The following is a 14,975-nucleotide window of genomic DNA, read 5'->3' as shown; positions in this document are numbered from 1 at the left end:
AGTACAACTTCCATTTCTTTCAAACACTTAGATATATATTAATTGTTATTGCTAAAAACCTTGGGATGAGGGAAGGATACAAAAAAAAACCTTCATACGTTACTCAACTGTGTGTAGCTTAAAGAAATTAATTTGAATCTTTTGGACCTTAGTATGCTGTGATATAAACTGGATCTAAATAATCTTATGTCTGTAAATCTCTCCAAAACGTCACAGATAAAGAATATGAAGTGTGTTAATCTTTATTCTTCCTTCTTATAAAAGGAACAGCCATGACCAAGGTCAGTAAATATGCCAATTATATTCTTATTGGAGATATATTTTGTGAAGACTTTAGTGTAGGCTTATTGTTTATAGAATAGTTAATCATGTAATAATGTAAGCTTGACTGCCTTTAATAATATAGGTTAATATACAGAAAAAAATGTGCAGCTATGTAGTATTTGGATAATATAATTAAGTTTACAAGATTAAACTGACGTTGGAAATTAAAAGATATTTGGTTGACAAGATTTTTTAATCAACGCGATGACGTCATCGCGATGATCACCATCACCTGACGATGACATGCTATTTTTTCAGGGCAATTTGTACCTTATGGTTCACTTTCTCTAGTGTACAACCAAGACCGATTCGTTAACAGCTGCGTGACTGTTAAATTATAGTTGTTGACAGCGGTTTATTAAACACCCGACTGTCTGCTTAAGTTACCCAGAATGCCTCGCTTGTTGGAGTGACTGTGTAGAATAGCATCAGCCAGCTAGCTAGCTAACTACATTTGACATTCATGAAGTTGTCGCTACTATGCATGTTTACTGTATGAAATAAGATAAAAGAGGGAAAGAAAATAAAAGTGGAAGGCGATATCTGTTGTTGTCATTACACCAGCAATGCCTCTCTTCACGACCAACCCATTTGACCAAGATGTTGGTGAGTAATCAGAACTGTGGATCATTTCTAGCAGGCTAGCTAAACTAGCTTTGAATGCAGCTTTGTTTGTATTCTTCAGATATCGGTTGCTTAGCTAAATGTTACCCTGCAGAGCTAAGTTTGTAATGTTATATAGCTGTCTTGTAGCGTATATTGCAGGTTATATAAACTGACAAGCTGTAGTCCATGTTTATTGTTTTTAAATGTCTGTTTTGCCTGTGTTTGTTGTGATTCGCTCTGTTGGCCAAAGAGCACAGTTGGCTAACTAGCTTGCACCCTTAGCTATATTATTTGGAGATTTAGCTAACGTTAGCTAGCTAGCTAGATACCAGCAACTAACATTTGGAAACGTTCTCCGAGTTCGTAATTTGAAGAGTTAAGGTTACTTGTATATTTTTTTTGAAGTCATATTATATGTAACGTCAGTTAAAATAGATTGTATTCGGTCAGGTAAACCGTTGACGTTAGTAGACGTGGGACAGATATGTTGTCATCAGATAACTAAAATAACGTCATCACCACCTCACTGTATCCCTCCGTATGTTGACGAGCCTGCCATCTCACAATTGCAGTGAAAGAGGATGCGGTGGTGTGTGAAACCATAAAGTCACACTGCTTTTCCTCTTCTTTCTTTGTTCTGTGTCGAGTGGTTAACCACCTCATTAGCATGTAACTGTGCAGGAGGTGAAAAGGATACATAAATACATCGTTATACTTTTCCATATAAAACTATAGCTCTCAAAACCAGCAATAAATGCTAATTTAGTAAAGCTTGTGATGGTTGTGTTTGGACTGTTAGGTGTTAATTCAGCTTGAGTGATTGTTTTCAGGTTTATGAATAATATGCTGATAAAATGTCTGTATTCATCAACTTGTAGCTAGGGGTTGGGGATATAAATAAAGTATCCTTTATTATGGTATTTGTAATCTGATATCGCAATGCCTATATGAATCTAGTACATTTTTACAGTTGAGAACCTGTGAATGAATACGTCACCTGTCTGTTTTTGGGCCAGTTCAGCAATGCAGTCTTAAAATTAAATTAACTTAACCACATTGATGGTAAAATTGTATAACAATTCAATGGAATAGCTATATATGAACATCATGATTACAAAGGCAGCTGAATACATGGGTCATATGGCTGGAAAGCAGTATGTGTCAGTTTTATAAGAGGTTGTACTTTTTACTAATTTTATTAGTGATTTTTAATGGAAATACAGTGGGTACGGAAAGTATTCAGACCCCTTTTTAAATTCTTTACTCTGTTTCATTGCAGCCATTTGCTAAAATCAAAAAAGTTCATTTTATTTCTCATTAATGTACACTCAGCACCCCATCTTGACAGAAAACATACAGAAAATGTTAGCAAATTTATTAAAAAAGAAAAACTGAAATATCACATGGTCATAATTATTCAGATAATTTGCTGTGACACTCATATTTAACTCACATGCTGTCCATTTCTTCTGATCCTCCTTGAGATGGTTCTACTCCTTCATTGGAGTCCTGCTGTGTTTAATTAAACTGATTGGACTTGATTAGGAAAGGCACACACCTGTCTATATAAGACCTTACAGCTCACAGTGCATGTCAGAGCAAATGAGAATCATGAGGTCGAAGGAACTGCCTAAGGCGCTCAGAGACAGCATTGTGGCAAGGCACAGATCTGGCCAAGGTTACAAAAGAATTTCTGCAGCACTCAAGGTTCCTAAGAGCACAGTGGCCTCCATAATCCTTAAATGGAAGAAGTTTGGGACGACCAGAACTCTGCCTAGACCTGGCTGTCCAGCCAAACTGAGCAATCGTGGGAGAAGAGCCTTTGTGAGAGAGGTAAAGAAGAACCCAAAGATCACTGTGGCTGAGCTCCAGAGATGCAGTAGGGAGATGGGAGAAAGTTCCACAAAGTCAACTATCACTGCAGCCCTCCACCAGTCGGGGCTTTATGGCAGAGTGGCCCGACGGAAGCCTCTCCTCAGTGCAAGACATATGAAAGCCCGCATAGAGTTTGCCAAAAAAACACATGAAGGACTCCCAGACTATGAGAAATAAGATTCTCTGGTCTGATGAGACCAAGATTGAACTTTTTGGCGTTAATTTTAAGCGGTATTTGTGGAGAAAACCAGGCACTGCTCATCACCTGCCCAATACAATCCCAACAGTGAAACATGGTGGTGGCAGCATCGTGTTATGGGACCGGACGACTGGTTGCAATTGAAGGAAAGACGAACGCGGCCAAGTACAGAAAGATCCTGGAAGTAAACCTCATCCAGAGTGCTCAGGACCTCAGACTGGGCCGAAGGTTCACCTTCCAACAAGACAATGACCCTAAGCACGCAGCTAAAATAACAAAGGAGTGGCTTTCCGGACATCTCTGTGACCATTCTTGACTGGCCCAGCTAGAGCCCTGACCTAAACCCAATTGAGCATCTCTGGAGAGACCTGAAAATGGCTGTCCACCAATGTTCACCATCCAACCTGACGTTACTGGAGAGGATCTGCAAGGAAGAATGGCAGAGGATCCCCAAATCCAGGTGTGAAAAACTTGTTGCATCATTCCCGAGAAGACTCATGGCTGTAATAGCTCAAAAGGGTGCTTCTACTCAATACTGAGGAAAGGGTCTGAATACTTATGACCATGTGATATTTCAGTTTTTCTTTTTTAATAAATTTGCAAAAATTTCTACATTTGTTTTTTTTCTATCAAGATGGGGTGCGGAGTGTACATTAATGAGAAATAAAATGAACTTTTTTTGATTTTAGCAAATGGCTGCAATGAAACAGAGTGAAACATTTAAAGGGGTCTGAATACTTTCCGTACCCACTGTATGAGGTAACTTGCAAGTCAAGTACACAGAGGCTAAGTACTATACTTACTGCATAAACTGTAAGTCCACCTAACACTGTCTAATTATGTGATTTGGCAAAAGGAGAAATCTCAAAGGCATTGTGACTTATGCCGAACTGACAGGGAAATGGCAATGGCATATAGGAACTCTCACCACCACTGAATATAAAACCCAACATTATGAACTTCATCACATTGGTATTTATTTAATGGCTGTGGTATTCTTAGGGGCTTCTGTTATGTTGTGTGTGTCACTCTAATGTCTATGCTCATTAATTTAAAAAAAACAAAAACAAAAAAAAAAGACCAAAGACGAGGATCTTACACAAGCACACAGCTTGCAACTACAATTTCTGTTTCAAGAAGCTTTATTATTTTTGATCTTAGGAGGAACCTTACTTGCTCTTCCACTCTGTCTCTAAATACAATAAGTAATGAAAAGAGTGCTTTTGTAATCATTAACTTTTCTGCTTACCTTGGTGGTTGTTCTTTTTTTTCCTGCAGAAAAAGCAACCAGTGAGATGAACACAGCTGAGGACTGGGGCCTCATTCTGGACATATGTGATAAGATAGGGCAGTCACGCACTGGGTTAGTTAATTGTCTTCATACTAAACCTGACACACAAACCCTTTTATCAAGCATTGCATGAAGGTTTCTTTAAGGTTTTTCAATCGTAAAACACTTTTATCCCAGGGGAGATAGAAATCAGGGACAAGGAGAAATGGAAGATAAATATTGATATGTTAATGTTCATTAAAACATAGGATATATTTTACTTAACATAGCCGATTGATCTTTGGCCCTTGTCAAGCAGTTAATATCCACAAACTTTTCATTTCTACCATTCTGTTGCAGGCCTAAAGAATGTCTCCGTTCTATAATGAGAAGAGTGAACCATAAGGATCCCCACGTGGCCATGCAGGCACTGACTGTAAGCAGACCGTAAACAAACAACCATCTTTGAAGTGTAAATTGTTCGGTTCTTGGAGGCATCACCCAGTCCTCTTGTCATCTTCTGCTAATTAACCTGAGCTAGTGGAGTAATCACCTTTATTCTATGATAGGATAAGTGTTATCCTAATACATGCTACATGTTTGTCACATGTTGCTATGGATTAAATATTGAGTCTGATGAACTATTTGTACCAATGTCCTCACAGCTCCTTGGTGCTTGTGTCTCAAACTGTGGCAAGATATTCCACTTGGAGGTGTGCTCCAGAGAGTTTGCCAGTGAAGTCAGCAACGTCTTAAACAAGGTGTGTTATGTAATTTTTACTTTCAGTGTGTTGTCCACAATAATTGTTTGATTACTTGAAATCCGACCATGCTACATCCAGTTCCTTGTTCTCATGATGTGCCTTTTTAATGCTTGTCCCCAGGGCCACCCTAAAGTGTGTGAGAAGCTGAAAGCCTTGATGGTGGAGTGGGCAGAGGACTTCCGTAACGATCCCCAACTCAGTCTGATCTCAGCTATGATCAAGAATCTACGCGAGCAGGGTGTAACTTTCCCAGCTGTCGGGTCTCAGGTACGTATAGGGTGGAATAGACTGGGGTTTTATTTTATCTTTAGCATACTCTGTATTTTTTTGCTGTATTTAAGGGTTTCCTGTTGGACTAGTGGTTGAAAGCCATACCATCGACCACTAAAAACATCCCCATTTTGATTCCGGCCGAGGACCTTTGTTGCATGTCGTACCCCTCTTTTGCTTCCCATATTTCATTGCCTAATAAAGGCAAAATGCCAAAAAATGATCTAAGATAAAAATGTTTTATTTTATGTTGTTTCGCTTAAACACTGAGACCCACACTCATCCTTTTTATTCTTCTAGTTGCTGATTTACCTGAGCATGCGATTTTTATATTTTTTCACAGGCTGCAGAGCAAGCAAAAGCAAGCCCTGCTTTAGTGGCAAAGGATCCCTCCACCTCAAACAAAAAAGAAGAAGAAGACTTGGCCAAAGGTAAGGGGCTGATTGTCGACCGTTACTGCACACTGAAATGCTTATTTAAGTTTTTCAATTCTCTGGCAATGGAGAAATGCCTTTGAAGAAGCGTGCAAGTGCATTCATACAACATGCACACTAACACCTTTAATTCTTTATTTACATTGTGACTTGCATAACTCACTGTTTACACTGGATTAATGTATTGCAGATGTTCAACAATAAATAAGGACTCTCAAGGACAAATGCATGATTTCACATATCTGTCTCTTTTGTGTGCAGCTATTGAGTTGTCATTAAAGGAGCAACGTCAGCAGCCGCAGACCTCCCTGTCGAGCCTTTACCCAAACACTTCCAGCCTACTCTCCTCAAACAAATCCGACGGCAGGAAAGTCCGTGCCATCTACGACTTTGAGGCTGCTGAGGACAATGAGCTCACCTTCAAGTCAGGAGAAATCATCACTATCCTGGACGATAGGTGAATTTTTACACATACAAATCATAAGCGGGTAAAAACAGCGTGCAAGGATTTGACCTCACATGACTGAGAGGAATGGAGAGGGCTAGATGGTATTCTGAGTTCAGTGAAAATATCCAGATGTTTGTAGAGAAGCTTGAAACTGTGCAAACTAAGGCCTAAAATGTTCTTCTTATCTAATCTGTTGAATATTTAATATGAGATCTTAAAGCAGCACAGAGAAGACAACAATTTAAATCTGTTGTTTGTTCATGTCTGAGGGTTTTCTTTTTTTTATTTCAGTGACCCCAACTGGTGGAAAGGGGAAACATACCAGGGAGTGGGGTTGTTCCCCTCTAACTTTGTCACAGCTGACCTCACTGCAGAGCCTGAGATGAGTGAGTACACACACACACACACACACACACACACACACACACACACACACACACACACACACACACACACACACACACACACACACCGTCTCTAGTTCTTTGATAGCCCATTTAGTCCATTAGCAATATTGTTTTATTGATCCTAGAGTGCAAAATACTTTGCTCACTTGCACACAGCTGGTCAAACAATACAAAGAACACAGTACAATCAAGACATTGGTCAGACAGAAAGTGATCAGTAAACAGCAACACTGCCTGTACTTTGCAAATAGCATTTTGGACAAATTACCTCTAAGAGAGAGCTTTTATACAGTTCTTTCTATTTCGTATACTGATGCAACAACTTTTAGTGTCTGCTGTATTGATACGGAATCTTTTTTTCTTTTATAAGTGCAGAACTGTTAATAAGCCATTCATATGCTCCTTTTGTGTTCTTGGCACTGTCTCGTAGTTAATACATGCTCTTTTCAATTCACCATGCATTTAACATCATTGATTACTGCCAGAATGGATTCTGTGTGGCCATAAAACTGTTTATCCTCTGGCGTCACTTTTAGAATCTACGAAGTGTCATGTCTTGATGTAGTTATGCCACAGGAAGTTTAAGCTCTATTATTTATTTTTATTTTTTGGGGCTTTTCCCTTTTTTATTTTGAAGTGACAGTTGAAAGGGGGAGAGAGATGGGGGATGACACGCAGCAAATGGCAGCAGGTTGGATTCGAACCCGCGCTGCACTCAGCCAACATGGGGCGAACGCTCTTACTGGGTGAGCTAGAGGCCGCCCCTAAGCTCTATTATTTAGTTGTAAAACTCATTGCTGTCTTTTCCTCCAACTCTTTTTTTTTTTTTTTATTTGAATTTCACAATATTATAACATACAGCGGTAACTGGCTGTGACAAACGCTAATTGTAATAATTGTGCCACAGTATGTCAGTGACACTCGTTGCTGTTTATAAATGTTCGGAAAGGAATTCATGTACTTGCTGGTACACGCAAGCGTCAACAGTTTAATGTTAGTTTGGCCGATATTGTTATATTGTGTGTGAATTTAGATATCCAATAAATTGTCAAAACCCTGATGGAAAGGGGTTGGTCATCTAGCGTAATAGATTCCATGGTTTTCACTGTAATCAGCTTTGCTTTGTTGCCGTGTGGTAGGGGCTTGTCATGCTTCTTAATTACATCCAAGTCTTTATTGCTTTGCCACACTTTTCTTACTATTGCTTGTTGATCATATTCTTTTGCATGATGCTTCTGCGAGTGTGTCATCCCTCAGAACACTCATACCGCACGTGTGCTATTTTGTTTTTGTTTACCTCCGTTCGTGTAAAACACCTCCAATCATCAAACGTGATGAAATCTTTTGACCATTATTGTGTTGTGTGTTTCTACTTTTTGTTACAGCAGGTTGCAAGAAAAGTAACTATAATGACAATGACAATTTGTCAATAGCTTGTATAAGATTGTAACTTTTATTTACATCTGACATCCGGACCAATCTTTTGCGCACGTATCGGAACATTACTGAATGTCCAGTCGGTGCACCCTGACGTCCTTATGTATGTGTAACTGATTGCTACTGTTACATTGTTTTGCTGATGCCACATCTGCTGTTACTTGGAAATCTACAGTGAAGACAGAGAAGAAGAGTGTACAGTTCAGTGAGGACATCCAGGTGGAGACCATAGAGCCCGAACAAGAGCCTGTATATATAGACGAAGTAAGTTCCCTGGTGTGAACACTTGCTTGCTAAGCTTTTTCCGCCTCATTGAGATCTCCCTGTTGCATCAATTCACTTAAGAGTTTTTTTCCAAAATAGGATCTGCCATTTAAAAATTGTCACCTGCTGACCAAAAATCATAGACTAAACGTAGACTAGGTTTTATTTTTATTTTAGGAAGATAAATTGGTGAACATTTTTTTTTTTTTCTTTCAATACTGGATTAAACGATTCACTCATCACATGTACCTGTAAAGTGTCATCACAGGAATTTTATTAAAATCTTTCAGGACAAAATGGACCAGCTACTGCAGATGATCCAGAGTGCAGATCCCACAGACAACCAGTCGGACAGCGTCGAGTTACTACAGTTGGAAGGTAAACAAAATTTTGGGTTGATGTTGTGTAAAGTGAATGTAAGTGAGACAAAAGTAAATGTCAGTATGCAGAAGCTAATCTGGTATTTTGTTTTGCAAAGGTGGATTATTATTAACTACGGATTAAATCGATAACTATTTGTTGTATTTTTTTATCAGGTGCCTGCAATCAAATGGGGCCCCTCATTGACCAGAAGTTGGACGATATAGACAGGTACATTGTGATGACTTGACATGCTCTGCCCACAGAAAGTGAAGAATCTAACAATTCAGATGGCAGACAGAAAACATGTAACACTGACCCACATAAATAGTTATTTTAGAAAATCTAACTATCTTTGTGTGTGGTGTGGGTGTGGGTTTGTATCAGGAAGCACTCCGAGCTGTCAGATCTGAATGTGAAGGTGATGGAAGCTCTGTCTTTGTATGCCAAGATAATGAATGAAGATCCAGTTTACGCCATGTATGCCAAGCTACAGAGCCAACAGTACTACATGCAACAACCTGCCAACGCAGCACAACAGGTAAAGTCACTAACCCATCAGGGTCAGTCCTTAAAAAATTTTTTTTTCAGAAAGCATAATATCAAAACTGTCTACCATACAAATGGGTATTCCAGAGAATTGAAGGTTTTGAGTGATGTAATTGTTTTGGGTCTACTGTTCTTTTTAACAACTGTTTAAATTTAACTGTCGTAACATCAGGAGGAATTTGGGGCACATTGTTGTACAGAGTCTAATAGATTTTCCTTAATTTGTGAACTGTAGCACCCTGCTATACAATAAAAAGAATAACACACTATGGGCCCTATTTTAACGATCTTCGCGCATGGCGCAGGTGCATTTAGGGCGTGTCCAAATCCACTTTTGCTAGTTTGACAGCGGAAAAAAGGGTCCGTGCGCCAGGTGCATGGTTCAAAAGGGTTGTACTTAGTGTCTTCATTAATTCATAGGTTTGTTCTGGGCGTAACCTGCAATAAACCAATCAGAGTGTCATCTCCCATTCCCTTTTAAAAGCCAGGCGTGTTTGTACCTTGGTGCATTACTATTATGATGGCGGATTTGCACCGTAATATTTTTATTTGTAATCTTTTGTATGTTTGTGTGCTGCTGCGCTTCTCGGTGGGTGTGTAACAAGCATAGTGCCGGCGCTCTGTATATAAGCCTGGGCGCATTTTACTAACGCACTGTTAAAATAACAATGAAATGCTGCGCTATTGACTTTAGACCAGGTTTTTGTTGGTCAATGGCGCGATCACTTCCCGCTGCCTCAAGATGGCAATACGCCAAGAATTCACCTGAACACACCTCCCTGTAAGATCAGCACACCCATGGGCGCACAGATGGGTGCAGGTGCATCCTTGCGTCGGGCTTTGCACCGTGCTGCGCCGGGTGCAAGATAGGGAGCTATGTGCTTTTGATTATTTAGACTTTACCTTGGTAACCTCACTGCTAGGTTACTATGTAAATTGCTATTGATCTTACTGTTGAACTTACTGCTCACTGTGCATGTTTGTGATCACAGGTCTACGCTGGTCAGCCTGCCTCAGGTTCGTATGCCATGAGCGGTACGACGGTGCAGGGTTACACTGTTCCCATGGAGCAGCTTCCAGCTGGAACCCCCATACCTGGTCAGCCAGCTCCCAGGTGAGTTTCAGATACACCGGTAGCTAGAGCTCTAACAATTCCAAATGTTGCTGTACAATTAATGGTCTCAAAAATAATTGTGATTAACAATATAATCTCTCAAAATAAGTCTCTTTCAGTCAAATTTTAAAAATATTTATTTATGTATTACTTTTTTAAAACCAATTAAAGTTGTGAATGAATTCTAGGATACATCTGTTGGTTACACTCCCCCAAAGGATTATTAGGAACAACATACTAATACCATGTTTGACCCTATCTTATCAATATGGGCCAACATTTCTAAAGAATGCAATCACCTTGTTGAATCAATGTCACAAAGAATTAAGGCAGTTTTGAAGGCAAAAGGGATCCCCCACACCATTACACCACCACCAGCCTGCCCAGTGGTATCAAGGCATGACGAATCCATGTTCTCATTCTGTTTACGCCACATTCTGACTCTACCATCTGAATGTCTCAACAGAAATCGAGACTAATCAGACCAGACAACATTTTTCAACTGTCCAATTTTGGTGTGCTCGTGCAAATAGCCTCATTTTCCTATTATTAGTGGAGATGAGTGGTACCTGGTGGGGTCTTCTGCTGGTGTAGCCCATCCGCCTCAAGGTTGTGGCTTCACAAATGCTTTGCTGCATACCTCGGTTGTAACGAGTGGTTATTTGAGTCAAAGTTGATCTTCTATCAGCTTGAATTAGTCGGCCCATTCTCCTCTGACATCTAGCATAAACAAGGCATTTTCGCCCCCCAGGACTGCAGCATACTGGATGTTTTTCCTTTTTCAGACCATTCTTTGTAAACCCTAGAAATGGTTGTGCGTGAAAATCCCAGTAACTGAGCAGATTGGGAAATACTCAGACCAGCCCGTCTGGCACCAACAACCATGTCACGCTCAAAGTTGCTTAGATCACCTTTCGTTCCCATTCTGACTTTCAGTTTGGAGTTCAGGAGATTGTCTAGACCTGGACCACACCCTTAAATGCATTGAAGCAGTTGCCATGTGATTGGTTGATTTAGATAATTTCATTAACTTGAAATTTAACAGGTGTTCCTAATAATCCTTTAGGTGAGTGTATATCACGGTCATGTGACCCAGATAAAGTTGTAACACAAATACACAGCCTATGAAGTAAACAACGCCTCTTTATTATCCTAAAACATTTTTTTAACTGTTTATTCTGTTCATTTACTAATGAGTGCTGTTACAGTACCATCAATGACACGTCCTTCAGAATTTGAACATTAAAAGGCTCCATGCAGCTCAAATGGCACAATCCTTCCCATTCCTGTTTGGCTTTTAAAATTTTAACATTTGCAGGAAGTGTTGAGTTTTATGGCCAATAACTTAAGGGCGCTCAAAAGAAAAAAAGAAATGTAACTTTGCAATTTAAGTATTTGTATTAAAAAGAAATTCAAAGCAGCAGATTGGTGAGTGTGACATTCCTTGTTACTTTTGTATAGATGGAATTAGTGCTGGGGAAATCTAAATTAGGCTGAAATTACCATGCAAGTTAAATTTAAATGACCGGTTAATTCCATGTCCGGCCTTTAGTGACTACCTGTACTAACTGTAATTTATTTGTGCTGGTCATGGCTATTATTTGAGACTTGGACAATATTTGAATACTGGCTTTTATTGGAGAGCTTACAGTATTATGAATTCTACCCTCCACCACATGCTGTAGTGTCATAATTGATGTTGCTTCATTCTTTTCCATAGTGACGTTCATATGTACATGGGCCAGCCACCAGTCTACACTGCAGCTCCAGGCAGCATGGCCCCAGCAGACTTACAGTCCTACCAGCTCCCAGCCCCTGGCCCGCCCCCAGGCATGACGCAGATGCCAAACTACAGCACCCCCTCTGGGCCGAGCATAGCACCTTCCTCAGACCACTCACAGGCCCCCTACTCAGAGAAAGCCTTGCTATAGGCCCCCCCCCCCGAGCTCACAGTTATCGCCACGCATACACGTGAAGCAGACCTGATCAAATAGTGGTCTTAGATCATTTATTTTATTATGTTTTATGATTAGTTTTATCATAGAACACCAGCTGGATGAAACAATTCAAATAGAGCAGACTAAACAACTTGACTTTTGGCACACTTTGAGTTGTTTTATCTGGCAGATAAATATACAGTTACACTTCTCACTCCAGGTTTAGAAGTGATCATGAGAGTTTGATTTGAAGAGCTCCCACCAAGACATGCATAGTATGAAAATGGACACACTGTGTTCTTTTAATTGATGATGTTTCTTCATTTTCACTCTTCTTCTCCATGCCTTTACATGACTCAGATGTGAAGACATGGAGGAGCTTTTATTTGCACTTTTATCTTCTGTTGCACTTATTTAAGTTTTGGTCATTCAAGCCTGATCACTTCCAAATCTAGATGTATAAGCAATATATGCATTGTCCATTTTTTATTTACGAGACCTGACTTATTGCTCCCTTTTTATAATAGGACTTTTGAAAAATGGTGGTAATGTTTTATTTTATGGTTCCGAACTACATAATGTGGTACCAATTATAGAGGAAATGAGACCAAGTTATTTTAGTTAGGCTTTAGGTAAATTAAAAATCAGTTGAGGAATTTCCTTTTTAATTAATGAATATTTACTTTGCTTTAAATGGAGCCATTCATTTGTCATTTATCATTGGAAACTTTATTCTTCATACTGTGTATATTTTTGGATGTTCAGCTGACCTACTGTGTACTGACTTCAAACTTTTTAGGTTACCCTAGCAATTAATTTGAATTAATTAACTGGAAGAGAATTGAACTGCTTATCTGCAGTTTTTTACCCATAGTTAGTATCAAATTCTACAGCTCTTTCCTGGAAACTATTAAGAAATTACGGACCTGTAAAATAAAGCATTAACAAAATTGCTTTGAGAAAACAAGTGTAGCTGTAGCCACTTATCTAACCTAACTACTATATATATATATATATATATATATATATATATATATATATATATATATATATATATATATATATATATATATATATATATATATATATATATATATATATATATATATATATATATGCGCGCGCAATTACTATTTGATCAAGTGTGATATACACACATGCATTCCTTCACATCACCCCTCAACATGCCCACTCAAGCTACACACAGGGTACACAAACGCACTACAGGCAGGTGTACAGCAGCGGAGACACACCACTTGGTTCACACATCCTCATCCGTGTATGATAATTTACCTCCACTCACACACTAATATACCACAGCCTTCTCACCCACTTAAAGCAACTACAGTGCTAATCGTGTCACAAAAAAGGGGCGTCAACTTACATTTCACCTTACTTTCTTTTTTTATCAGAAAAAAGACTTAGCAATGCTAAAAACGTTGAGTTACTACATTCTGTATATGTGGTCAACTTTTAGAAGTACTGAAAACTGAAGCCACTTTGTTTTTTGGAGGGAAAAAGAAACCAGAGGAATTGAAGCATGCACATGACTCTTGTATATACTGTAATGAACTAGTAGTGAAGCCACATGATGACCTCATGGGTGGGCTGGATGTTAGCACAGCTCCAAGTGTTTCTCTCAGCCTTAAAGGTGAACTCTGCAGTCACGATGTCCCTGCTGAACTAAAGGTGTAAAAGCCAAAGAGAAAAGTGAAGAAGAAAAAAAACGCCAGATAACAAGATTTTTCTTTTGATTCTTTTCTTAAGATTGACTCTTAACGTCATACTGCAGAGTTTTCCTTTTCAAAATGAGCAGCTCTTGATCCTTGTTGGTGGATGTAGGGTCTGCTTTGTCTCTATTCCGGGGCTGTACTAACATACTACAGACTCGGCTACTAAAGGGCAAACTGAACTGCCCCAGTGTCTTTAAAGCATCTCTTTAGTCAGTGTTAAAACGTGAATACTATGTTATTTTTTTGTAGTGCATTTTAATTTATGTTTTGATTATTGTTATGCTATTTTATATGAAGAAGCAGTGCAGGATGTATGTATTCAGAGAAAAGCGTAATATGTGATATTCTGCCTAACTTAGTTGTATATTTAAGTTGCTCACATGAGAACGTTTTCTCAGTGTTTGATACATGCTTATTGTACTGTAGGGTCAAATGGATGGTAATGTGAAAAACTGATCTAACCTCCCCATGCATTTCAAACCTATCCTTTTCTCAGAGCTGTCTAACACTAAAACAAATTCTACCTGAAGCAGAACTGAAATACAGTTTTATGATTCTGGAATGCACAGTCGGGATTTGTAAAACACCTCTTTCTCAAGGTTTCGCTAAAAGTTACCATGACTCTTTTAAGTTGAAATATTGTAGAAAGTCTACTTCTCATATTATACTTTACATACTCTTCCATGGCTTCTACGTGTTCTAAGTCTTTAGGAAAAAGTTGATGTTGAAGAATACTGACTGGATTGCAAAAACACAGATGAAACGGGGAAATTATTTATCCGTTGTCTTATATTGAACGATGCTACATGAAGGAATTATGAAGCAGTTTTTAATATGATGAAGTACATTTTCCAGTTGCGGGACAAATTGGTGTGTTATATTTGTCATTTCAATTTCTCTTGAGATACTAGAATTGTGCTCCTCTGTGCCACCGTAAGAATACAAGACAACCCACAACTTGAGCCTTGGTACCGGGGACTTTGC

General features: G+C 39.0%; 1 protein-coding gene across 1 annotated transcript; it reads left to right on the top strand.

Annotated features, from left to right (window-relative positions):
* The first annotated feature begins 544 nt into the window (after positions 1-544).
* Positions 545-13,290, top strand: stam (signal transducing adaptor molecule (SH3 domain and ITAM motif) 1). Its single transcript, XM_039816451.1, has 14 exons — positions 545-930; positions 4,283-4,367; positions 4,635-4,710; positions 4,940-5,035; positions 5,159-5,305; positions 5,652-5,739; positions 6,004-6,199; positions 6,482-6,576; positions 8,210-8,298; positions 8,589-8,676; positions 8,835-8,889; positions 9,046-9,199; positions 10,200-10,321; positions 12,042-13,290. The coding sequence occupies exons 1-14, from the start codon at positions 891-893 to the stop codon at positions 12,250-12,252; spliced, it is 1,542 nt and encodes a 513-aa protein (XP_039672385.1). The 5' UTR covers positions 545-890; the 3' UTR covers positions 12,253-13,290.
* Positions 13,291-14,975: the final 1,685 nt, after the last annotated feature.

The sequence above is a fragment of the Perca fluviatilis genome, chromosome 11, assembly GCF_010015445.1.
Source record: "Perca fluviatilis chromosome 11, GENO_Pfluv_1.0, whole genome shotgun sequence".
NCBI classification, from domain to species: domain Eukaryota; kingdom Metazoa; phylum Chordata; class Actinopteri; order Perciformes; family Percidae; genus Perca; species Perca fluviatilis.
The sequence above is the reverse complement of the archived record's forward strand: the minus strand, read 5'-3'. Positions and strand labels throughout refer to the sequence as shown.